This window comes from Ranitomeya imitator, chromosome 4, assembly GCF_032444005.1.
Source record: "Ranitomeya imitator isolate aRanImi1 chromosome 4, aRanImi1.pri, whole genome shotgun sequence".
NCBI classification, from domain to species: Eukaryota; Metazoa; Chordata; class Amphibia; order Anura; family Dendrobatidae; genus Ranitomeya; species Ranitomeya imitator.
Window position 1 is genome coordinate 687,283,476 of NC_091285.1, and position 24,538 is coordinate 687,308,013.

Below are 24,538 nucleotides of genomic sequence, written 5' to 3' on the forward strand. Positions count from 1 at the left end.
TGCCCCTGCCAGGCCCCCGGGGTGATTCAAACCCCGAGGTACCCGCCGCCGCTCCGCTGCTCCTCACTTGCCCCGCCGCCGCTCCTTGCGCTCTGCTCCTCGTCGCCGGTGACGTCGCCGGCGCCGCAGACACTGCCACTGCGCGCCGTGTACCGCTCCTGCTCACCGCCGCCATGTTGGAGCCGCGACCCGGAACTCCACCAGGCACTTCCGGTGCGGCCTGTGCGTCTCTCTGGGCCTGCGCCGCCGCTGCTCCCGTCCGTCGTCCAGCGCCAGCAGCGCCGACCGGTGGATTCCTGCCGGAGGACGGGCCGGGGAGGGTAGGTGACCGCCAGCCCGCACACTCCGTAGGGTCCCGAGAAGGGCTCCGTGGCCGGAGGTTGCCGCGCCCTCCAAGCTCCGGTGACAGGCACTCCGGGGGACGGGTCCTCCTGGATCTGGTCCCCTGGGCACCCGGACTGCCCAACAATGACGCCAGCTGGTCCTCCAGCAAGCCTCCGCGCCGCGACCTCGCCATCTCCCTCAGCTGCCCCAGGATTTAGTCGACGGAGGCCATCCTGCACGTCTTCACAGGTCGGATATCTCAAAGTAATGGCCCCCTTTCCCGCACTTTTCCCATAACCCGCCCCATCACCCTGGGCCACCCCCTTACTCCTCCCCATCCCTTAAACCAATCCCCTTTCCCTGCATTATTATTTAAAAAATTGCTCCCCTGCGTTCCCTTGGCAACGCAGTCATGGGGGGCTTTCGTTAACTCCGTTCCTACAGCCCCCCCTCTGGAGGCAGACCAAGAGTTAAGGAATTTATTTAACAAAGAACAAACTCTTGGGGAAGTAGGGGGATGAAGGGTGAAGGTAAGGAATGGGGCAGAACTGGGAGGATGGCAGGGTAAGATAGAAACGACCGGAAGTTCAGTAATAAAGAGGTTAAACTTATCGGACTGTAGACTTCTGATGTGAGGAAGTTCAAGGTTCCAACAGTGGCACCTGCAGCAGCGGCGCGGGTCATCTCGACAGAGTCTCTGACAGGTGGAAATCCAACAGTGGCACCAACAACAGCGGCTCAGGTCGTCTCGTTGCAGTCTCTGGGAGGTAGGAAGATTTCCCGTACTCAAAACATATCTAGCACGGTACTGAGTCCAGTATGGGGAACTGCAGGAAGGAGACTTCGCTACACAAGTCCTTGGTAGAGAGGCTCTGGCCTAGCCGTCTCTCTCTCTCTCTGCGTCGCACACTCAGTGCAGTCTCTGCCTTCAACTGGTGTCACCTCCTAATGTGGAGGGTAGCGAGGAGCTGACAGTCAGTCGTCCACAAACAGTGAACCTGTATACAGGGGTCTGTTAAAGGGAACCTGTCACCCCGTTTTTTCAGTAGGAGATAAAAATACCGTTAAATAGGGCCTGAGCTGTGCTTTACAATAGGGTATTTTTTGTCCCCCGATTCCCCACCTATGCTGCCGAAATACCTTACCAAAGTGGCCTTTTTCGCCTGTGAATCAGGCTGGTCAGGTCAGATGGGCGTGGTCACAGCGCTGTTTCTCCCCCACATCTTGCTTATGTTCCCGTTGGTGGCGTAGTGCTTCTCGCATGCGCAAGTGCCGAATGCACTGCGCAGTTGTAGAAAAAGAGCGTGCTCGCCGCTATTCAGCGGTTTCTCGGTGGGCGTGGCCATCTTCCTGAGGCCGCGCGTGCGCAGATGGAGTCTCCTGCTTCCCGGTGCTTCAGGAAAATGGCCGCGGGATGCCGCGCGTGCGCAGATGGACATCGCGGCGGCCATTTTCCTGAAGCCGAGTTCGAACTCGGTAAAAGTGGGGTAAAAGTGGATTTTGTCAAAATGGGTTCTACATGGAATTTTCCTTTTTTTTCACCAGAAGGTGAAGGCTCTTCATATCCATTCTACATAACGTAAAATAAAGTAATAAAATGAATCAAAACAAAGCATAAAGTGATGTGTTTAATCTTATAGGTATTTATTTGAAGTTCTTTAAATGCCAAATAGGCTCAAATAAATCACATTGTAGAGATAAGGTCAACCATCTGCTGTGCACCTCCACAAACTAGAGGAATAGGCATGATCAGTAGGATCCAAGCTATTCTGGTCTAATATCCTGTTTGATACTCCATGGCAGACGATTTTCACTATTCCACAAGACACTTAGCAACCATAGCCCCTTACTAGGCTTTGTGACTTCATGGGATCAGTAGGCCTCACATGAGGCCATGATGTATTGTAGTTCGTGCGGCATAGCAAGTGCCAGTGGCAACGAAGATGCCAAGGACTAAACTGATTGCCAGACCAGGGCAAAGGAAATCAAACTTCTCATCTCAAGAACATGGTTTACAAGGCAATACCCAAACACACATTCATTCACAGTAGATATGAAGCTTGGATTTGGAGATTCAGACTTACGGACTTTTATTTGTGCTCTATAAAACTGGCCTTTCATATTGGTCTTGTTGGGCATCACACATGAGCTTTATTCATGTGCTGTAGAGCAATGAACATCTTACAAGACGCAAAGCCTGGAGGAAAATTTCTGGAGTTCCAAATGTCTAGACCAAAGGTGTTCAACCTTTTATGGTCCAAGTGACAAATTTTCTATTTGTGTCACTCTCAAAAGTCAAATAAAAATATTGACCTATATATCGACAGCACTATATATGCCATAAGCTAATAGGTGCGGGTTCCATTTCTGGAACTTCCACCATGGGAGACAAAGTGGGTCCTCTGCTCTCCAATTTAAGACCCCTGAAAAAAGCAGTGCAGATGACCATACAATGAGCACAGCCTTATAAATGGTTTATGAGAGTTACTCAACACATAGTGGGACACATGTGGCCCCTGGGTCTTAGGTTGTACATCCCTGATCTAGACCATCTCCAGAGTCACTGTGGCAAATGTTGTAGAAAATCTATAAGTCTACTGACCTGAATACACTGGCTCAAGAGCAGACAACTATTGAGACTATAAAACATTTGAACTCCCTATTTCAAAAGGTTTTTTCCTATGTAATTTGAGAGCAGCATGTTGTAGAGGCAGAGGCCCGGTTTCAGTGATGTGTCATTTACTAGGTTGTATGTTGCAGTTTTAATAAAATCAGCATTATATCAGCAGGAGATTATCACTACAGGACCAGGTGTCTTGTGACTCCTAGTCAACTGCTCTATGGAACCCCAGCTTTCTCCACTGATTGGCATCTTTTGGCTTATCCACAGTGAATATAGAATGATGCCAATCAGTGAATTTGGCGGGGTTATACAGGGTTCAGCAATCAGGGTCATCAGTGGCGCTCATTTTAGGGACTGGGATACGTCCTGCTCTGTCCCTGCGCGCTGTGCGCTGTGCACTGTGCGATGTGTGCTGTTTTGTAGGCTCAGATCAGTAGTAGTGAGTGAGCAATCCAGCGGACAGGGCACTGTCAGAGCGCAGTGTTAGGATATCTAGCTGTAGAGACCAGTGCCGTCCCTGCAAGAGGCACTGGTTTGCCTAATCAAAACCATTACTTGACTTATAGAAATATAGCACCTCTGACCAACAAATAAATGCTACTCCTATTTGAGCTACTAAACAGCCCTAAATGGCCTCCTGAAGAACAATGGTTTACGTACTGAAGACATGTATTTGACCAACTGAAGATCACTTGTTGATCAACTGAAGACAATGACGTAACATACTGATGGCCACAGCTTGATATACCTAAAGCTACTAACTAAACTATTTAATGCCGTAGGATTACAATCTCAATAGTTGTGGAAAATTGACTGTAACCAATAGAAAAACTCTAGGGAACTCTTGGGAACACCAAGGTGGTGTTTTCAGAAATACAGCTACTGCCATGAGTATCACTAGAAATACAGAGGGAGCTTAGGGAGATAAATAAGTGGCTTAGAAAATGGTGCAGGAAGGAAGGGTTTGGGTTCATGGAGAACTGGGCCGACTTCTCTGTCGACTACAGGATCCATGATAGTTACAGGCTGCACCTCAGTGGAGAGGGTGCAGCCGCGCTTGGGGAAAAAATGATCAGACGGATGACGGATGGAGGAGGTAACTAGTGGTAACTAGTTGTAATAAAAAGGTGAGAGTTAGAGTAGACAGAGAGAGTGAGACATAAATGTCAATGAGGATTTAGGGGGGCAGGTACATGCAAGGAACATAGGAAGATAAGGAGGAATAATTTATGTGCTAATAGAATTAAATGTCTGCTGGCAAATGCAAGAAGTCTCACAAACAAAATGAATGAATTGGAGACTCTGATGTCGGCCACAGAATAAGATGTGGTGGGCATTGCTGTAACCTGGCTGGACGAAAGTCATAACTGGGTGACAAACGTAGAGGGTTAGGAAAAGAAGAAAAGCAGCATCCATACCAGGTGATGAAAATCCAAAACGTATCTTTATTCTGCCATGGTAAAATACAACGTTTCGGCCAGGTTGGCCTTTGTCAAGTATACACAGAATCAAAAATGGCCATCTTAAATAGTGTGGAGCTCACATGAGCACCAATCACCATCCAGAGGCGGCCTTTATTCAATATACATCAAACTTTGCTTAAATATCTACTGTAATACACATATATCATTGATTACATTTAAATAATGTCGCCACTATTTCCATCACATAAATATATACACACAGAAGGACACAATACTTAAAATCCCATATGTAAACAAACATGTCATACATCGTTGATCCAATGAGTGTATCTGTTGTCAGGTTGCTATGGTGGCACCTCCACCAATCACACGATGTCCATGAGTCAGTCCCCTTTATCCTCCAATCACAGGATGCTAAAGAAAGAGCGCAAAAAATAGATGCAGCCAATCAGGATGGGCAAGGATGTGTCTAATCGTCAAAGGACGCCGGCGCATGCGCGCAAGGCGCCCCGCAGACCCGGCCACATGACCGCCCCACAGCGCACCCCAGCGCGCACGCGCCAAGCGTCCCAGACGCCGAAGACCGCCCGCGCACGTGCACCCGCCGCACCGCTGAGACAACCACCCGGCCATCCCGCAATGCAGACGAACGCGCACGCGCGAAGCGCTCCCAACCAAGTCCCACCCAGAGACACAGGACACAGCGGCAAGTCATATGAACGGGCCGTGTACACAGCGAAAACACGCTGTGCCGACCAACCCGCTCACACACCGCACTGAGCCTGCGCTACAGAGGGGACGCAGACATAGCCATCTCTATGGCAACCACCCCTGCCATATAACCTGTCAGGCAACCCGCCCAGGAAAGAAACCATCTCACCATAGAAAAAAAAGGAAAAATATAATAAGATAAATATCTACCAATCTTAAAAAAGAAAAAAGGAAAAAAAGAAAAACACAAATAAAAGCAAATAAAATACACGAGCAAGAGCACGCTCACTGAGTGAGGGTGGGAAAACACAATGTCCATAAATACTTATTATTGGATTAACCATAGTTTTATCAGACTCAAATATCATTATGACAGTTATGTCATACAGATCTGAAGGTTATATTCTAAATTAAGCCCCCTGGGCTGCAATGTTCCCAATATAGAAATCCACCTTAGTTCTTTTTGTCTCAATTTGAGTTTCCTATCACCCCCTCTCCTCAGTGCCGGGACCCCATCAATTACTCTAAAACGCAGCTGGTTGATAGAATGTCTACACTCACTGAAATGCCTAGGGATCGGTAGATCGGTCAGATTAGTACGTATCGTGCTCTTGTGCTTACTTATTCGCTGTCTCACTTCCATTGTCGTTTCCCCGACATACATAAGTCCACACGGACACACTATCAAGTACACAACAAATTTCGATGAGCACGTATAACGATCCTTAATAAGAAATTTTGACGAACCAACGGATGTGGGAGTGGGGGGTTTTACACTTAAAGGGGCTGGTTTATTCAACAAAAGCTCATTTCAACCCCACGTTAAGAACCAGTTTGTTTAATCATATATTACTCTGGTGGAGAGGGATATTAAGAGATTGAAGGAGCGGTTTCGAGATGATGGTTTTAATAACTTGTCCAGGGCGGAACGACAGGCCTTAGATCGCCTTTCAAATAACACTGCGCTTACAGTGAAACCGGCCGACAAAGGCGGTGCGGTGGTAATTATGGATACCGTGAAGTATAAGGCGGAGATTATGACACAACTATCAGATAGTGCGGTTTATAGAAAACTGGAATGTGATCCGACCGTCGGTTTCCAGAGAGAGCTACAGCTTCTGATCGATGACTCCCTAAATAATGGACTCATCGATCAGAAGCTGTCTGAGTTTCTATTTGTTGATGCGCCCATTACCCCAGTCCTATACACATTGCCAAAAATACACAAGGATTTGTCAGCTCCACCCGGTCGTCCGATTGTATCGGGCCGGGGGTCTATGTGTAACAAAGTCTCTATTTTTTTGGACAAAATTCTACGTATTTTTGCAACCTCTGCTTGTTCTTACATTCGTGATACCAATGATTTTTGGGAGAAATTGAACACTGTCTCTGTGGATGCTTCAACTCTTTTGGTGTCATTTGATATTGTGTCATTGTACACTTCCATTGAGCATGAGAAAGGCTTGGATGCCGTCGGTGTGGCGCTATCAGGCTCGGACGTGCCGCCGGATTGTGCACAGTTGGTCCTCACACTGCTGGAGTTCATCCTCAGGAGAAATTTTTTTCTCTTTGGGGATGAGTACTACCAGCAGTTACGGGGTACCGCCAGGGGGTCCAATGTGGCCCCTACTTATGCTAACATCTACATGGCGGTACTCGAGGACCAACATGTGTACAGATCCATCTTCTGGCGTCATGTACGGGCCTGGTGGCGCTACATCGATGATATCTTTTGTGTATAGGAAGGTACTCGAGAGGCCCTCCTTGATTTTGTAGTGGAACTCAACAGTATTCATTCTGAGCTAAAATTTACCATGACCTGCTCAACTGAGAGGGTGCAATTTTTGGACACTATGGTCTATAAACAGGACGATAAATTGCGTACTGATCTGTATACAAAAGTGACAGATAGGAATAGCCTTTTGTGCTATGATAGTTACCATCCTAGACGAATGATGGATTCGTTACCTTGGAGCCAGCTTATTCGGGTACGTAGAATTGTGACTGACACAGAGATTTGTGACAAAAGGTTGGACGAAATGTGTGATAGATTCATACGGAGAGGGTACCCATTGGCTAAAGTTATGGGACATAGAGAGAAGGCGGTGAAATTGACCGATGATGATCTACAAACTCATCGGAGTAGAGATAAACAAAAACGTGTGCCATTTGTGTCAACCTATTGTCCAGCCAGTAATGGTATTGCTAATATCCTCAATAAACATTGGGGGATTTTACACAGGGGTCTACCCCAGATTCAGGATTTCTGCTCACGCCCTATCCTCTCATATAGACGGGGACGTAACTTTAAAGATCTTTTGGTCAAGTCAGATATTGGGACAGGGAGAGTTGCCATCCAGAGGACCTTGGCTCCTCCTCGGATGGGCAACTTTCCTTGCCTCAATTGTGCCTGTTGTGGCAATATGCTTAGGGGGGACAGTTTTTGCCATCCACAAACCGGAAAAAAATTTCTTATTAAGGATCGTTATACGTGCTCATCGAAATTTGTTGTGTACTTGATAGTGTGTCCGTGTGGACTTATGTATGTCGGGGAAACGACAATGGAAGTGAGACAGCGAATAAGTAAGCACAAGAGCACGATACGTACTAATCTGACCGATCTACCGATCCCTAGGCATTTCAGTGAGTGTAGACATTCTATCAACCAGCTGCGTTTTAGAGTAATTGATGGGGTCCCGGCACTGAGGAGAGGGGGTGATAGGAAACTCAAATTGAGACAAAAAGAACTAAGGTGGATTTCTATATTGGGAACATTGCAGCCCAGGGGGCTTAATTTAGAATATAACCTTCAGATCTGTATGACATAACTGTCATAATGATATTTGAGTCTGATAAAACTATGGTTAATCCAATAATAAGTATTTATGGACATTGTGTTTTCCCACCCTCACTCAGTGAGCGTGCTCTTGCTCGTGTATTTTATTTGCTTTTATTTGTGTTTTTCTTTTTTTCCTTTTTTCTTTTTTAAGATTGGTAGATATTTATCTTATTATATTTTTCCTTTTTTTTCTATGGTGAGATGGTTTCTTTCCTGGGCGGGTTGCCTGACAGGTTATATGGCAGGGGTGGTTGCCATAGAGATGGCTATGTCTGCGTCCCCTCTGTAGCGCAGGCTCAGTGCGGTGTGTGAGCGGGTTGGTCGGCACAGCGTGTTTTCGCTGTGTACACGGCCCGTTCATATGACTTGCCGCTGTGTCCTGTGTCTCTGGGTGGGACTTGGTTGGGAGCGCTTCGCGCGTGCGCGTTCGTCTGCATTGCGGGATGGCCGGGTGGTTGTCTCAGCGGTGCGGCGGGTGCACGTGCGCGGGCGGTCTTCGGCGTCTGGGACGCTTGGCGCGTGCGCGCTGGGGTGCGCTGTGGGGCGGTCATGTGGCCGGGTCTGCGGGGCGCCTTGCGCGCATGCGCCGGCGTCCTTTGACGATTAGACACATCCTTGCCCATCCTGATTGGCTGCATCTATTTTTTGCGCTCTTTCTTTAGCATCCTGTGATTGGAGGATAAAGGGGACTGACTCATGGACATCGTGTGATTGGTGGAGGTGCCACCATAGCAACCTGACAACAGATACACTCATTGGATCAACGATGTATGACATGTTTGTTTACATATGGGATTTTAAGTATTGTGTCCTTCTGTGTGTATATATTTATGTGATGGAAATAGTGGCGACATTATTTAAATGTAATCAATGATATATGTGTATTACAGTAGATATTTAAGCAAAGTTTGATGTATATTGAATAAAGGCCGCCTCTGGATGGTGATTGGTGCTCATGTGAGCTCCACACTATTTAAGATGGCCATTTTTGATTCTGTGTATACTTGACAAAGGCCAACCTGGCCGAAACGTTGTATTTTACCATGGCAGAATAAAGATACGTTTTGGATTTTCATCACCTGGTATGGATACTGCTTTTCTTCTTTTCTTATACGTTTGTGTCCGATTGGATCCTTGGACCTTGGAGCGTGCATCCGTTGTCTGAGTGCTGATGGTTTACCCTACTATATATCTCAAACGTAGAGGGTTACTCTTCGTTTAGAAAGAACAGGAAAGACAGAAAAGGTTGAGAGCTGCTTGTTCTTGTTAAATCCTACTTAAGACCTGTGCTCAACGACGTCACTGGGGTGCGCTTTAATATAGAGTCAGTGGGGGTAAATGTACATGGGGATGGCAATAATGGAAAGCTGCTCATTGCATTTTGCTACAAGCCTCCTAATATAGCTGAACAAGTAGAGGAGGAAATGCTGCAACAAATTAAAAAGGCAGCAAATAATAATTGGGTGCATATTTTGGGGGATTTTTACTATCCAGACATGGGCGGAGAGCACCGTCTTTTTTTTACAAAAAAGAAACTTGCAGAAACAGGAGACACAGAAGGGTGGATATGCCCCATGTGGAGACTTTCAGAAATTTACTTCTTCATGGCGGCCTGCTCGGGACCAGAAAGATTAAACAATCGGCCTTAGGGAATTTAGCCCCAGAAATCAGGTCGATGGCACAATCAAAAGGCCGGTGCGGTGGTAACCACTCGGCCTGACTTTCGTAGATCACGTCCTCGAAGTCCTTCAGGTACTCCGGATTACCCTCCAGACTGACGAACGACACAGCCACATAATTCAGACACTTGTTTTCACAGTTGGATCCCCATTTAACAATCTTCCGGGCCTCCCAGTAAATTACTGGATTATGAAATTGTAGCCAAAGAAACCCTAAAACCAATCCTGCAGGGAGGTTGTCCAGAACAAAACAGGCTATATGCTCCAGATGAACAGACCCCACCTCAAGGATGAATTATTTGGTAACGGAACAGATCCCGTTCTTGGTGAAAGGAGTCGAGTCAGTAGCTACCACTCTCATGGGCTTTTCCAATCTGACTGTCCCTATCTCACAATGGGCCACCAACCTCGAGTCAATCAATTTTAAGTCCCGCAATCCACAAAAGCAGAAGAGAAAAAAAAATAGTTGTCCACACCAACTTCCAGTTCCACAATAGTTTGAAGACAGAGGAAAAAGTACCTGTGGGTCTGGGAAACTTCCTGGGCAGTTACCCGGACCTAATTGGTGCCCGAGACCTTGGAATCCAGGTGGCAGGAGGGACAGTCCTTTATTCAATGACCCGGGGCTCTACAATAGAAGCAGATTTTTTTCTCTCTACAACATCTCCTCTCCTTTTTCTTCATGAAGACCGCCCCCACCTCTATGGACTCAAAAGCTCCGGTTTCATAGGCAAAAGAGGAGTTTCACGTTTCATGACTCCTCTCTCTCTAAGCCAGCGGTCCATTCCTCCAGAGAATCGGGTGGTGGCTGCAGGGCCAAAGCATCTTTTAAATGCTTGGAAAGACCCCTTTGGAATAGCCCCCTGAGTGCCGAGTTGTTCTGGGATACTTCTGGTGCCCATCTCCTGTACTCGAAATAGTAGCACTCAGCAGAGAGCTTTCCCTGGGTAAGACTCATAATTGTGTCTTCTGCCAATCTCGCTCAATCAGGTTCATCATAAATTAGACCCAAGGCCTCGAAGAACTGATCAACAGACATTCTCTCAGGGGAGGTAAGGGATAGGGAGAAAGCCACACACACAGAGGCACAGTGATTACGGACGAGTGACCTGGGTCAGCAATCACAAACCGAGTATACGGATGTATCACTGACACCAAAACCAGGAACTACCAACATTAAATAGCTGCCCCAAAACCAAGAGAGGAGGACTAGAATTAAGCCTGACTGGACCAGAATGGAGACAGAACCACCCTGTCAGGGTCATGACAATGATAAGTTTCAGTGTAATTTTCAATTAAACATACAAAAGCAGAAATGGAAATTATCTGAAACTTTAGGAAAGCTGATCTCAACAAATTAAGGGAAGAGCTTAATCGTATAGAGTGGGACCATCTCATGGTAACTGGGGATAGCGAACATAAATGGGGCATGTTAAAGGAAATACAGTAATTTACAGACCACTGTTTCTCATATTCTTAGACTCTCTTGTAACAGGGGTGGTGCCACAAGATTGGAGGATGGCTGATGTGGTACCAATATTTAAGAAAGTTAAGAAGGTGGATCTGGGCAACTATCGGCCGGTAAGCCTGACATCAGTAGTGTGCAAAGTTTTTGCAGGCATTATAAGAGATGACTTGCAGAAATATATTGTAGATAATAATATAATAACTGACAACCAGCATGGATTCATGAAGAATAAGTTGTGACAAAATATCATGTTGGGATTCTATAAGGATGTGAATTGGTTAAATCACCGGAAAAAAAAGTTGTCATAAATGGTACATTCTCTAAATGGGATATACAGTGGGGAAAAAAAGTATTTAGTCAGCCACCAATTGTGCAAGTTCTCCCACTTAAAAAGATCAGAGAGGCCTGTAATTGACATCATATAAAGCTATGAGAGTCAAAATGAGAAAACAAATCCAGAAAATCACCTTGACTGATTTGGAAGATTAATTTTCCAAATTATTGCGAAAGATAATTATTTGGTCACTTAAAAACCAGCAAGATTTCTGTCTCTCACAGACCAGTAACTTCTTCTTTAAGAGGCTCCTCTGTCCTCCTCTCATTACCTGTAGTAATGTCACCTGTATGAACTTGTTATCCATATAAAAGACACCTTTCCACAACCTCAGTCACACTCCAAACTCCACTATGGTGAAGACCAAAGAGCTGTCGAAGGACACCATAAACAAAATTGTAGCCCTGCACCAGGCTGGGAAGACTGAATCTGCAATAGGCAAGAGGCTTGGTGTGATGAAATCAACTGTGGGAGCAATAATAAGAATATGGAAGACATACACGACCACTGATAATCTCCCTCGATCTGGGGCTCCACGCAAGATCTCACCCCGTGGGGTCAAAATGATCACAAGAACGATGAGCAAAAATCCTAGAACCACACGGGGGGCCTAGTGAATGACATGCATAGAGCTGGGACCATCGTAACAAAGGCTACCATCAGTAACACACTACGCTGCCAGGGACTCAGATCCTACAGTGCCAGACGTGTCCCCCTACGTAAGCCAGTACATGTCCGGACCGGTCTGAAGTTTGTTAGAGAGCATTTGGATTATCCAAAAGAGTATTGGGAGAATGTCTTATGGTCTGATGAAACCAAAGTAGAACTGTTTGGTAGAAACAAAACTCGTCATGTTTGGAGGAGACAGAGTGCTATGATGCATCCAAGGAACACCATACCTACTGTGAAGCATGGGAGTGACAACATCATGCTCTGGGGCTGTTTCTCTCCAAAGGCACCAGGAAAACTGATCCGGGTACATGAAAGAATAAATGGAGCCATGTATCGTGAGATTTTGAGTGGAAACCTCCTTCCATCAGCAAGGGCATTGAAGATGATACGTGGATGGGTGTTTCAGCATGATAGTGATCCCAAGCACACTGCACCACCAGGGCAACAAAAGAGTGGCTTCATAAGAAGTATATGACGGTCCTGGAGTGGCCTAGCAAGTCTCCAGATCTCAACCCTATAGAAAACCTTTGGAGGGAGTTGAAAGTCCATGTTGCCCAGCGACCGGCCCAAAACATCACCAAAGTGTCCGACTTATTCTTCGCTGACGACACCAAACTATGCAGGATATAGAATCTGATGTTGACATTACAATATTGCAGAACAATCTTACTAAGATGACAGAATGGGTAATCACTTGGCAGATGAGATGTGATGTAGATAAATGTAGAGTAATGCACAGAGGACGGAGTAATCCTACTGCTGCATATACACTAAATGGGAAAATACTCGGGACTACAGAACAGGAGAAGGACGAGGGATTCTGGTTACAGGTAAGCTGAGAAGCAGCACTCAATGTCAGGCAGCAGCCACAAAAGCAAACAAGATGTTAAGGTGTATTAAAAGAGAGATAAAATCTCATGATCCCAACGTATTATTACCCGTTTATAACTCACTGGTGAGGCCACACATAGAATATGGGATCCAGTTTTGGGCTCCACATTTTAAAAAGTATATTCAGAAATTAGAATCAGTTCAAAGACAGGCAACTAGATTAATACAAGGGATGGAGGCTTCTCCTACATTACACAGGATGGATGCCTATCCTATGATGAGAAGTTGGAAAAGTTGGGCTTGTTTAACGTAGAAAAAAGACACAGAGGAGAACTCATTTACATGTATAAATATATGTGTGCCCAGTAATAAACACTGGCACATGACTTATTCCTTCCAAGCACCGTACTGAGGACTAGGAGGCATTTATTATGGGTGGAAGAAAGGAGATTCCGACAGCTAAATAGGACCAGGTTCTTTACAGTTAGAGCAGTCAGACTGTGGAATGCCGACCACAGGAGGTAATAATGGCCGACACTATAACAGAGGTTGTACAAGGGCTGGACGATTTCCTCGATACACATATCATTGTGGGTTATATTTAATTTAGTGAAAAAATGATCAATTGGTGGAGAAAGGTTGAACTTCATGGACCGAGGTCTTTTTTTAACCTATGAAACTATGTAACTATGTAAATGATCGCATGTGTGTAATCTGTGGACATGTTCCTTGGAGATTTCACATCATCTCCATCACTCTTATAATCATCTACCTCCAGGGATAACTGTCCACAGTGTCTTCTAACAAGACGGTTGATTTTAACGCTCCAGTGCGTTGAGCATTCACAATGGTACGTAATGTAGATTGGGGAGATGTAGGCCTATTAGTACTAATGAGAACTGGCTCACTTATAAAGCTCAGATGTTCAGTCATCCTAGATGATCACCATAGAAAGGCATCCGGTGAGCTATACCGTCTTCAGCCATTCAGCTTCGTACGATGCTATTGACATTTATATACTTGTACATTATCATTTCCAGCTATTTGTCACCAATCTACAATCTATCTGTCTCGGCTTATCACTTTCATACACTATACTTGTTTCTTGGAAGATATTGTCTCTACCATCACTGCTGGCACAATTAGTAGTACATCATAAACTCGGACTATATCCTCACAGTATCTAGGTCTGGTGAAGTTAGAATACTGATAAGTTCATTATATGATATTATTAATTAAATTACACGTCTGTGGAACTTTCAAAGCCACATTGCTTCAACCTATACAAAAGATTCTTAAGGAAGAAAGGATCGATGCCCTGAAACGCGTTAGTAGAATACTGATTTCATGACATCTTTTCAAGAAGGTGAGTGGCGTTGTTTTTTTCATAATCTCTTACCAGTGATGATATTTTTGTGTACTGTGCTCATATCATGGTTTGCTCAATCAACCACTGAAAGAGGAGGTGAATGATCACTGTCCAACAATATAATTTCATTACAATACAGAATTCATCTCCATGATTCTTCACCATCCATGGTATCTAGCGAAAGGAGTCCAAACAGGTTGCTCAAATGACATATGTGATCCAATTTTACCTTGACTTAGATCTTTGTACTCAAAAGGCCTCATGACTTTAATTTGAGGTGGTTCTCTTGACTAGAAGCACAGATGGTCTATGGTTACACCTAAGGTTAGTACGAATCGCTTTGCAGGACCAGGTCCATTTGCCTCTTTGGTCATCTATGGTTGCTTACGAGAGCCCTGAGACCTGTTTTCTACCTGACTCCAACAATGACATTGCAGCGGGCCAGCTAATCAAAGGAACAACCATAGATGCTGATAGGTGGGACTCAATTCTCAGGACTCCCACTGAAATACCATAAATCACCAACGTGGCCACTGTAACGGGTTCTGCAAATTAATTTGCATTAACTCTAGTGGCAGCTTTATTCTCAGTGATGGACTAGGTGAAGTCAAAATCTGAGGACAGAATGAAAGTCAAGCAATTAAAGACAGGCAAGTCGGCAAATTGAATCTCATGGGCACCAATGCAAAATGTGTGATGGGCTTCCAAACTACCATGTGCTATGTATAATGCTAGCGTTTTTGTGTGTTGAAAGGTTGTCCTTCCTGATCCAGGGTCTGACTGTAACAGCCATTTCTGCACCCTTGTCACCATTGAGCAGTACAGCATTTAGGTTCTAAGACATCTATATAATAATTTAGTAAAGGATCGGCAGCACTGTATTAAAACATTAAACTGCACAAAGGAGATGAGCCATTTGAGTGGGAACTCATAAGTGACTAGGTCCAGACTCAGAACTCAAAGAAACTCAAGTAACAGGAATCATTCATTTTGCCAGACACTAGAACGATGCCAGGAAGTCATCAATGTACAGGATCATCAGTTACTTTTCAGCCGGCATTGTGGCTTGATATGTCTTCTCCTTTGAGAAGGACAGAATTTTGGTAGCAGAGATGACCTTTTACAAAGCAACATACCTAGACAAAACTAAAAAGATCACCGACCCATCAAAACTCCTGTACTGATGATGTAAAGAGGAATCCTGGAGTACCAAGAGTGTCAATAATGACATTCTTTGACACTAACCTTCATACCCCACTAGGTGGACATTCAGGATGTTAAATAAATTGTAGTAACATAAAAGTGCACACCAAGTGGTTAGACATGGTATTACAAGTGAAGCAGGTTAATGGGCTTTATGGGAAATACTGGAATCCCTTTATAAATGATGTGTATATGAAGGAATCTGGTAATGTGAATTATCCACCATTATCATTGATAAATCCCATATTAATTCTTAGTTTATACTTATGTACCTAGTAAAGTGGTCACTAGATGCATTAATAGGAAACTTGGTGTTGTTTTCCAGGTTGATCGCTAAAATGAGCAGCATAAACCCAATAATGTGCATCCTTTTCCTGTTTCATCTTCTTCCTGTGATTTGGTCCATAAATGAAGGCTGTAGATTGGAGGCAGAAGAACTGGAAGGGATCACTCAGTCTGGAGATATTATGATTGGAACGGTGCTACCTATTCACTTGGATAAAGTTTATCAGCATGTTTCTTTTACTGAGAGACCACCGAGGACCACATGTACAATGTAAATCATATATTTCACTGTAGATTTACGATATGTGAAGCCGAGTGTTAGGGGTCGAGTTCCTGCCTCTGCACAGGGGGAATCTTGAGCCGTCTCCGCTGTGGTCTCCCATTCTTCTGCCACAGTGGAGCCTGCTCAGCGGAGGCGTTGGTCCCAGCATCATGATCAGTCTGATACTGTGCGAAGGGTTACTGCTGTCCTTCCTGCTTCTGCCATTGTAGCCAGTACTGGTCAGCAGCGAGCAGACGTCTTGCCCAGGGTAAGATCTCTCATTGGAGATCAAGGGTCACATGCTCAGGTACTGCAGCAAATCCTATTGGTCCTCTAGGAAGGTCCTGAAGATGTTCAACGTCTGTGGCAACCTCTCATTGGTCCTTCTAGGAAGGTCCTGTACTTGCTGCAGCTATAAGAGGTGCGCATGACCGCACGGCCATGCGCTAGTATCAATTTATGTATGAGCTCAGCGCCAGTGTGGTCATGTTTGTATGCAGTCAGGGACCCAGCTGAAATAAGCCCCTAGAATGCTGGCACCTCCGGTGAGGAGTTTCGTGTGTGTGTATTCAGGGACCCAGCTGAAATAAGCCCCTAGAATACTGGCACCTCCGGGGAGGAGTTTCATGTTTGCATTTGACTGCATGACCACCATCTGCTCTACTAAGTAGCTGTGTTCCTCTGTGAGCCAAACAGGGCACAGCGTTATCTTTGCTAACAGACTCTGTGAAGTAACAGAGTCTGTTTATACTACTATATTGTACCGCCATATCTAGCTGCAGGTGCTTTCCTGCACGGTGGATCCCCGGATGCGAACGCACCAACTTCTTGTAATAAATATATATATTCGGTGCATTCCGCCAGCCCTACCACCGAGTTTCTTCTGGATGTCACTTGTCATAAATTTTTTTACCTACTATAAATGCCCCTGTTTTCTTGAATTTGGCAAAGATTGTCTTTTGTTCTTGCTCCTCTCCATTCCTGAGATATGGACCCTTTTTTGTCTGAGCGTAAACTTAATTTTTTTAGCCAACTAGGCTTGATACTCAAGGAGATGCCCACAGAGAAGAAGAGGAATAGGACTTGGTTATCAGGACTAGACTTTTATACAGGGAAGAGGAGAGCATTTCTAAGGAACGGAGAGGCTCACGAACACAAGAAAAACATAGCCAAATTCAGGAGAACAGTGACATTTACAACAGTTAAATATTATCTATTTTTTACATAGGTAAAGTGTTAGGTCTTGTATAAAGACCCTCTAGACTAATTTTGTTTGTTTGGTTATTTTAATGACACCTGTAGACTTCCATAGATAGGGATGCTCTTTTGAAGTATACTGATAATATGGCACTTGTCAAAAGTGGCCAAAAAATAAAGGAGTTTTTCTTTGACCCCTTCACCCAAAAGCCTGTTTTCACCTTCCTGACCAGTCCAAATGTTTCAATTTTAGCCAGTTACTTCTCGTGGTTATAACTTTGGAACGTGTCAACTCATCCCAGTGTTTCTTAGACCATTTTTTCGTGACACATTGCAATTCATGATAGTGACAAATTTTGGTTGACATACTGTAATTTACGTTCATTTATGAATATATTGAAAACATTTATGAATATATTTTGCAATTTTCAATTTTTTTATTTTTATGTCCTTAAATCAGATACTCATGCCACACAAAATAAATAACATTTCTCACTTTCATATTTCCCACAAAATTGATGCTTTAGCACCAAATTTTTAATTTTCACAAGGCAACAGGAGAAAATGGACCATCAAATTTGTGATGAAATTTTTCTGATTTTGCCGATACCCAACATGTGGTGGAAAACTACTGTTTAGGCACACGACAGAGCATGGAAGGGAAGGAGAAACATTGGCTTTTGGAGAACAAAATTGGTTTGAATAGATTTCGGACACCTTGTTGCGTTTGCAGAGGCTCTGATGTGCCTAAACAGTGGAAAAGCCAAACAAGTGATCACATTTTGGAAACTACGCCCCTCAAGGAATTCATCTAGAGGTGTTGTGAGCATCTCAAATCCACAGATGCTTCACAGAATTTTAAAATGTTGGACAATGAAAATTAAAAATGTATGTTTTTTTAAAAATGTTGCTTCAGCTCCAAATTTGCAAGAAAATGGACCACCCAATTTTTTGTGTATGCCGATGCCCCATATGATGGGGAAAACAACTGTTCGAGCACATGGTCGAGCTCCATAAGAAAGGAGTGTCGCCTTGTAAAGCAGATTTTGCTCAAATGGTTTGTGGGCAACATGCCACATTTGTGGAGACGTTGTAGTGCCAGAAGAGCAGTTTACCCCCACAAGTGATCCCGTTTTGGAAAGTATACCATTTGAGAAATTCATCAAGGAGTGTGGTGAGCAAATTGAACCCACGGATACTTCACAAAATTGTAAAACATTGGGACGTGAAAATGAAAAATAAAGAAAACACAAAAAAATTAAGCTTGGATTTCAGTTGGTATACATGCAGGACATAAACACATGCTCACATTTGCCATTAAACAGACAAAACCTACAAGAAACAAAATGATCGTAAACTCTGCTGTAACTAAATAAGTTAAAAAGCAAAAGTGCATTTAATAAAAATTATGTGTTAGCCCAAAATTTAAATTTTCACAAAGAATAATAGTTGGCAATGGACCCAAACATTTAAAAAGCAATATCTTCTGAAATCAGCAATATCCTATACTGTATGTGGTCATACACTTTTTTGGGGGGCAAACATTAGGTCTCAGAAGAGAGAAAGAGCCATTTTGCTTTTCGGGAGCAGAGTTTCACAGAGAAGTTTGTGAGCTTCATTTGCAGAGCTCCTAAGCTTCAAAAAGAGCAGAAATCCCCCAAAAGTGTCCCCACTATGCAAATTACAATAAGGGATATCATCTAGATGTGTAGTGACTATATTGACCCCATTGGCGATCTCCAGAAATTATTGTGCAATTGATGTTGAAGAGTGAAAATTGTAAATATGCCATTTTAGTGCCCAATGCACAGTGCCCGACTTGTGTTTTCGGAGACATGTGCCCCTTATATTGTTAAAAGATCTGTACAGGACCTAACAATTTGACGACTCATCTCAATATTAGATTGGTAGGGGTCCCACAATCAGCTAAAACTGTTCCGGCAGAGGCCCAAACTAAGGCTAGGTCTACACTGCGCTTGTGGATCTAGCCTTAGTAAGGTCCACAATAAGCATCCGTCTGCCATAGAGACGCACTGTAAAGAGGCGTATATCACTTGGTATACACCTGTAGTGTCCGCCTGTATGCAACATTTCCTGTCTAATTTTTAATCCAGTTTTTGAGAAAGAGAAAGAATGAATAAAAAGCAATTAAAGAACTGTCCTTAATTTTTTTGCTATGCCATTTTACACTGTTCACCATGGAGTAAGGCTGGTTTCACACTTGCGTTTTCATCTGCAGCGTTTTTACCGCAAAAAAAGCATGCAATTTTTTCCCTATCTTTAGCATTAAAAACGCATGCGTTTTTTTGTATTTGCGTTTGGTCGCGTTTATGAACGCATGCGTTTTTTTCTGCATGCGTTCATTTGCAGAAATGCAACATGTAGTAATTTTTGCGGCGTTTTTTTTGCCGCAAAAAAACGCATGCGTTTTTTCGCGGCAAAAAAACCTATTGATGTCTATGTAAACGCATGCGTTTTTAAGCACATGCGTTTGTTTGCGTTAAAAACGCATGCGTTTTTATTTAAAAAACCCGGAAAACACACTAATATGCCACCCCCACCATAAAGGTGATAAAGGGATCCTAACCTTTAACCCTAACCCTAAAGGGATCCTAACCCTAACCCTAACCCTAACGGGATCCTAACACTATCCCTAACCCTATCCCTAACCCTAATCCTACCCCTATCCCTAACCCTAACCCTACCCCTAACCCTAACCCTAACCCTAATCCCTTTAGGGTTAGGGTTAGGATCCCTTTAGGCTTAAGGCTAGGGTTAGGGTTAAGGTTAGGATCCCTTTAGCGTTAGGGTTAGGGTTATGATCCCTACCCCTAACCCTACCCCTAACCCTAACCCTAACTATTTCTGTTTATAGTGGGTTTTTTACTTTATTTTGATGATTGGCAGCTGTCACACATTTCTCAGCATGCGTTTAAAAAACGCAAACGCATGAAAAAACGCGTAAAAAAACGCAGCGTTTGCACGCGTTTACATGCGTTTTTTCACCATGCGTTTTTTTTTAAAAACGCATGCGTTTTGAAACGCAAGTGTGAAACCAGCCTTAACGTGATAAGACGACGTTATTATTTTTTATAAACAATAATGTATTTTTCCATTGTCATACTCTGATAGCTGTAACAATTTAGTTTTTTTTTTGCAGACGGAGCTATATAAGGGCCTGTATGGGATACTGGATGACAATTTAATTGATTTCTTTTTTATGTTGTTTTATTATTTTTTTGTGTCAGTATGAGGAAAAAGGTATATTTTTGTTGTTTTTTTACAGTGTTCACCAATTGGGTTAAATTGGGTTTCTATTTGGCTTATAAGTTGCCTAGTTCCGGATACACGATACCAAATAGATGTACTTTTTTATCTTTTTTTGTGTGAAAAACTGCAGCTTTACTTGCAAAAAAGTTTCCATTTTTTTCGTACTTTCACTGTTATTTTTTCCCATTTTTACAAACTTTATTTCACTTCTTTTATTTTCTATACTTTGTCCCAAGATGAGACATCAACTTTTCCACGTCTGATACCCAGGCAGAATTTTTACTTTTTTGGCCTTTTTTTTAGAGACTATGAAAGACTAGATGGTGATCCGACGTTAGGGTTGGCGGAACACACCAAATATATAGTTAATTAGATGGAATTGGTGCGTTCGCAACCCGGGATCCACCGTGCAGGAAAGTACCTGCTGCTAAGTAAGACGGACTATATGGCGGTACTATAAGTATACATACAAGGGTTAACTTCACCCTGCGTGAAGGAAGCGATCCTGTTGCGTCACAGGACCGCGGTACCGCACATAGAGCGCGAGCAATAAGTCAGCGAACACAACCCCAACTAGGATTGAAGTCCGATTAGACCACTGCTGGCACAACACCGCAACTGGGTGTGTAAGGAAACTATTGAAATAGTAAATAAGGCACGAGAGTGCGTGCGGTGCCGCACTGACGGACGCCACTAACCACCCAGGCTTGGGTAAGGAAAGCGCAGAGGAAGCGCACGGCGCCGTACTGGCGGACACAGCAACTGAACGCTGAGATGTGTGTTACGTGCTGTTGGATAAGTCGGGCGCTAGATAGCAAACATACACCTTCCGCGAACAGATATTCAATAGGGAGGGTTATTTAAAGAGCGACTTTCACTCACAACACACACACATATTTACAAGACAATACTAGCGCATGGCCGTGCGGTCATGCGCAGTTTATATAGTTGCAGCACAGGAAGCTGCTACTGAAGTTTTTGCCCTTTCAGGACCTTCCAGAAGGACCAATGGAATGTACTGCAGCACCTGAGCATGTGACCGAACATGTGGCCCTCGACCTCCAATGGGAGACCCTGCCCTGGGCATGCTCAGTGTAAGTAAACAAGGACTTAGTCCCAGAGAGGCTCGCTCGCCGCAGATCAGTGCAGGGTACCATAGGAAAGCCAGAAAAGGCAGTAGTGACCCTATGCACCGAATCAGCCCCAGCGAGACGATGGGAGCGACGTCTCCGCTGAGCAGAGCCCACTGCGGCCGATACCGAATGGGAGACCGCAGCAGACACGGATCGAGATTCCCCCTGTGCAGCAGAGGAAACTCGACTCCTAACATTACCCCCCTCCTAGGGCCCCCCCTCCTTGAGCCTCACTACGCTCAAAAGCTGCGATAAGAAGCGGAGCCCGAATGTGCTCCACAGGCTCCCAGGTTCTATCCTCTGGGCCGTGACACCTTCCAGTCCACCAGATAAAATTTCTTGCCACGTACCACCTTGCACCCCACAATAGCATTCACCTCAAACTCATCTGTGGATGAACCCGATGTCCCAGCAGATGACTCGGAAAACCAGGACAAATGAACGGGCTTTAAGAGGGAAACGTGGAAAGTATCGGTGATACCAAGGCATGGAGGAATAGCCGAACAGTAGACCACAGGGTTGACCTGTTCCAGAACCTTAAACGGGCCAATGTAGCGAGGAGCAAACTTAGTGGACTCAACTCGCAGTCTGATGTTACGGGCGGAGAGCCACACTAAGTCGCCAGGAGCAAAGACCAGAGCGGGGCGCCGGTGTGTATCAGCCGAAACCCTCATTCTCTCCTTGGAGGCCCGGATGGCATCCTGTGTGCAGTCCCAGATGTCACGTGCATCCACCGCCCAGTCTGCCACCCTAGAATCGGTGGATGACACGGGCATGGGCACAGGGACACGCGGATGCTGGCCGTAATTAAGGAGAAAAGGAGTTTGACCAGTGGAATCGGCTACGGCGTTGTTCAGGGCAAATTCCGCCCAAGGTAGCAAAGATGCCCAGACATCCTGCCTAGCAGAGACGAAATGTCGCAAATATGTCACCAGAGTCTGGTTGGTTCTCTCCACCAACCCATTTGTCTCGGGATGGTATGCAGAGGAGAGGTTTAACTCTATGCTGAGTAAACGGCAGAGCTCTCTCCAAAACCGAGATGCGAACTGGGGACCCCGATCGCTGACAATCTTATCAGGCATACCATGCAATCGGAAAACGTGTTTAATGAACAACACCGCCAAGGCCCGTGCTGAGGGTAACCGAGGAAGCGGCACCAAATGCACCATCTTGGAGAAATGGTCGGTGACAACCCAAATAATGGAGCAGCCACGCGACTTGGGTAGACCCACCACAAAGTCCATCCCGACCATCTCCCAGGGCCTGTCTGCCACCGGTAGAGGGTAAAGCAACCCAGCAGGCCGTTGCCGAGGAGACCGATTCTGGGCACAAGAAACGCACGTCTGAATATAGTCCTTGACATCTCGGGCCATATGTGGCCACCAGTATGTTCTCGCCAGAAGCTCAGATGTCCTCTTGGTCCCAAAATGCCCACCCACTCTGGAGGAGTGAGCCCAAGAGAGAACCTCCGGTCGCAAGTTAGCTGGTACGAAAGTCTTGCCCGGGGGCACAGACTCTAGCGAAACCGGAGCTACAGTTCTCAGGCTCTCAGAAGGGACAATAAGCCGAGGCTCCTCCTCCTCCGATGACACCACGGAGTGGGAGAGAGCGTCAGCATGAACGTTCTTCTCCCCGGAGAGGAAATGGAGAGTAAAATGGAACCGGGAGAAGAATAGGGACCATCTAGCCTGGCGAGAATTCAGCCGCTGGGCCATTTGCAGATACACCAAGTTCTTGTGGTCAGTGAAGACTTGGAAGGGAAAGCGAGCTCCCTCCAAGAGATGTCTCCACTCCGAAAAAGCCAACTTCATGGCCAGCAACTCCCTGTCCCCGATGGAATAATTCCTCTCCGCTGGTGTGAAGGTCTTGGAGAAGAAGAAGCAAGGATGCTTCCGACCTTGAGCATCCTTTTGGAAAAGGACTGCTCCAGCACCAACGGATGAGGCATCCACCTCCAAGATAAATGGCTTATCAACATCGGGGCGATGTAGGATGGGAGCGCTAGCTAAGTGTGACTTGATCGAGAGAAAGGCTTTGGAGACCTCCTCTGACCACAACTTGGGATTTGCTCCCTTCTTGGTGAGGGCAACCAAGGGAGCTACCAAAGTTGAGAAGTGTGGAATGAACTGGCGATAGTAATTAATGAACCCCATAAAGCGCTGCACCGCTTTAAGAGAATGGGGTTCCTGCCAGTCCATTACAGCCTGTAGCTTGGCAGGATCCATAGCCAAACCCTGGGCAGAGATGATATAACCAAGGAAAGACAAGGACTCCTGCTCAAACAAACACTTCTCCAACTTGGCGTAGAGGGAGTTTGCCCGTAAGAGGTCGAAGACTTTGCGAACATCTCTCCGATGGGAGTCAATATCTGGAGAGAAGATGAGAATATCATCCAGATAGACTACGACCGAGGTGGTGAGCATATCCCGGAAGATGTCGTTCACAAAGTCTTGGAAAACGGCTGGGGCATTACAGAGCCCAAAGGGCATCACCAGATATTCATAGTGCCCATCCCTGGTGTTAAAAGCTGTCTTCCATTCATCCCCCTCACGGATGCGAATCAGGTTGTAGGCACCCCACAGATCTAACTTCGTAAATACCCTCTCTCTCCGTAGCCTATCAAACAGCTCAGATATCAGGGGTAATGGGTACTTGTTCTTAACGGTGATGGCGTTAAGACCCCTGTAGTCTATGCATGGACGTAAGTCTCCAGTCTTCTTCTGTACGAAGAAGAACCCTGCCCCTGCCGGTGACACTGACTTCCTAATGAATCCTCTTGCCAGATTCTCTTGGATGTACTGAGACATTGCCTCCATCTCCGGGAGAGATAACGGATAGACAAGACCCCGGGGAGGCTCAGCACCAGGCAAGAGGTCAATAGGACAGTCATAGGGGCGGTGAGGTGGAGGGGTCT

General features: G+C 45.1%; 1 protein-coding gene across 1 annotated transcript in view; it reads left to right on the forward strand.

Annotated features, from left to right (window-relative positions):
• The first annotated feature begins 841 nt into the window (after window positions 1-841).
• Window positions 842-24,538, forward strand: part of LOC138674708 (extracellular calcium-sensing receptor-like) — an 87,414-nt gene continuing 63,717 nt past the window's right edge. The window contains exons 1-4 of the mRNA XM_069762524.1: window positions 842-854; window positions 11,081-11,181; window positions 12,734-12,904; window positions 14,621-14,751. Of these exons, the coding sequence (XP_069618625.1) occupies window positions 842-854; window positions 11,081-11,181; window positions 12,734-12,904; window positions 14,621-14,751 (416 nt within the window). The remainder of the gene's footprint in view (window positions 855-11,080; window positions 11,182-12,733; window positions 12,905-14,620; window positions 14,752-24,538) is intronic.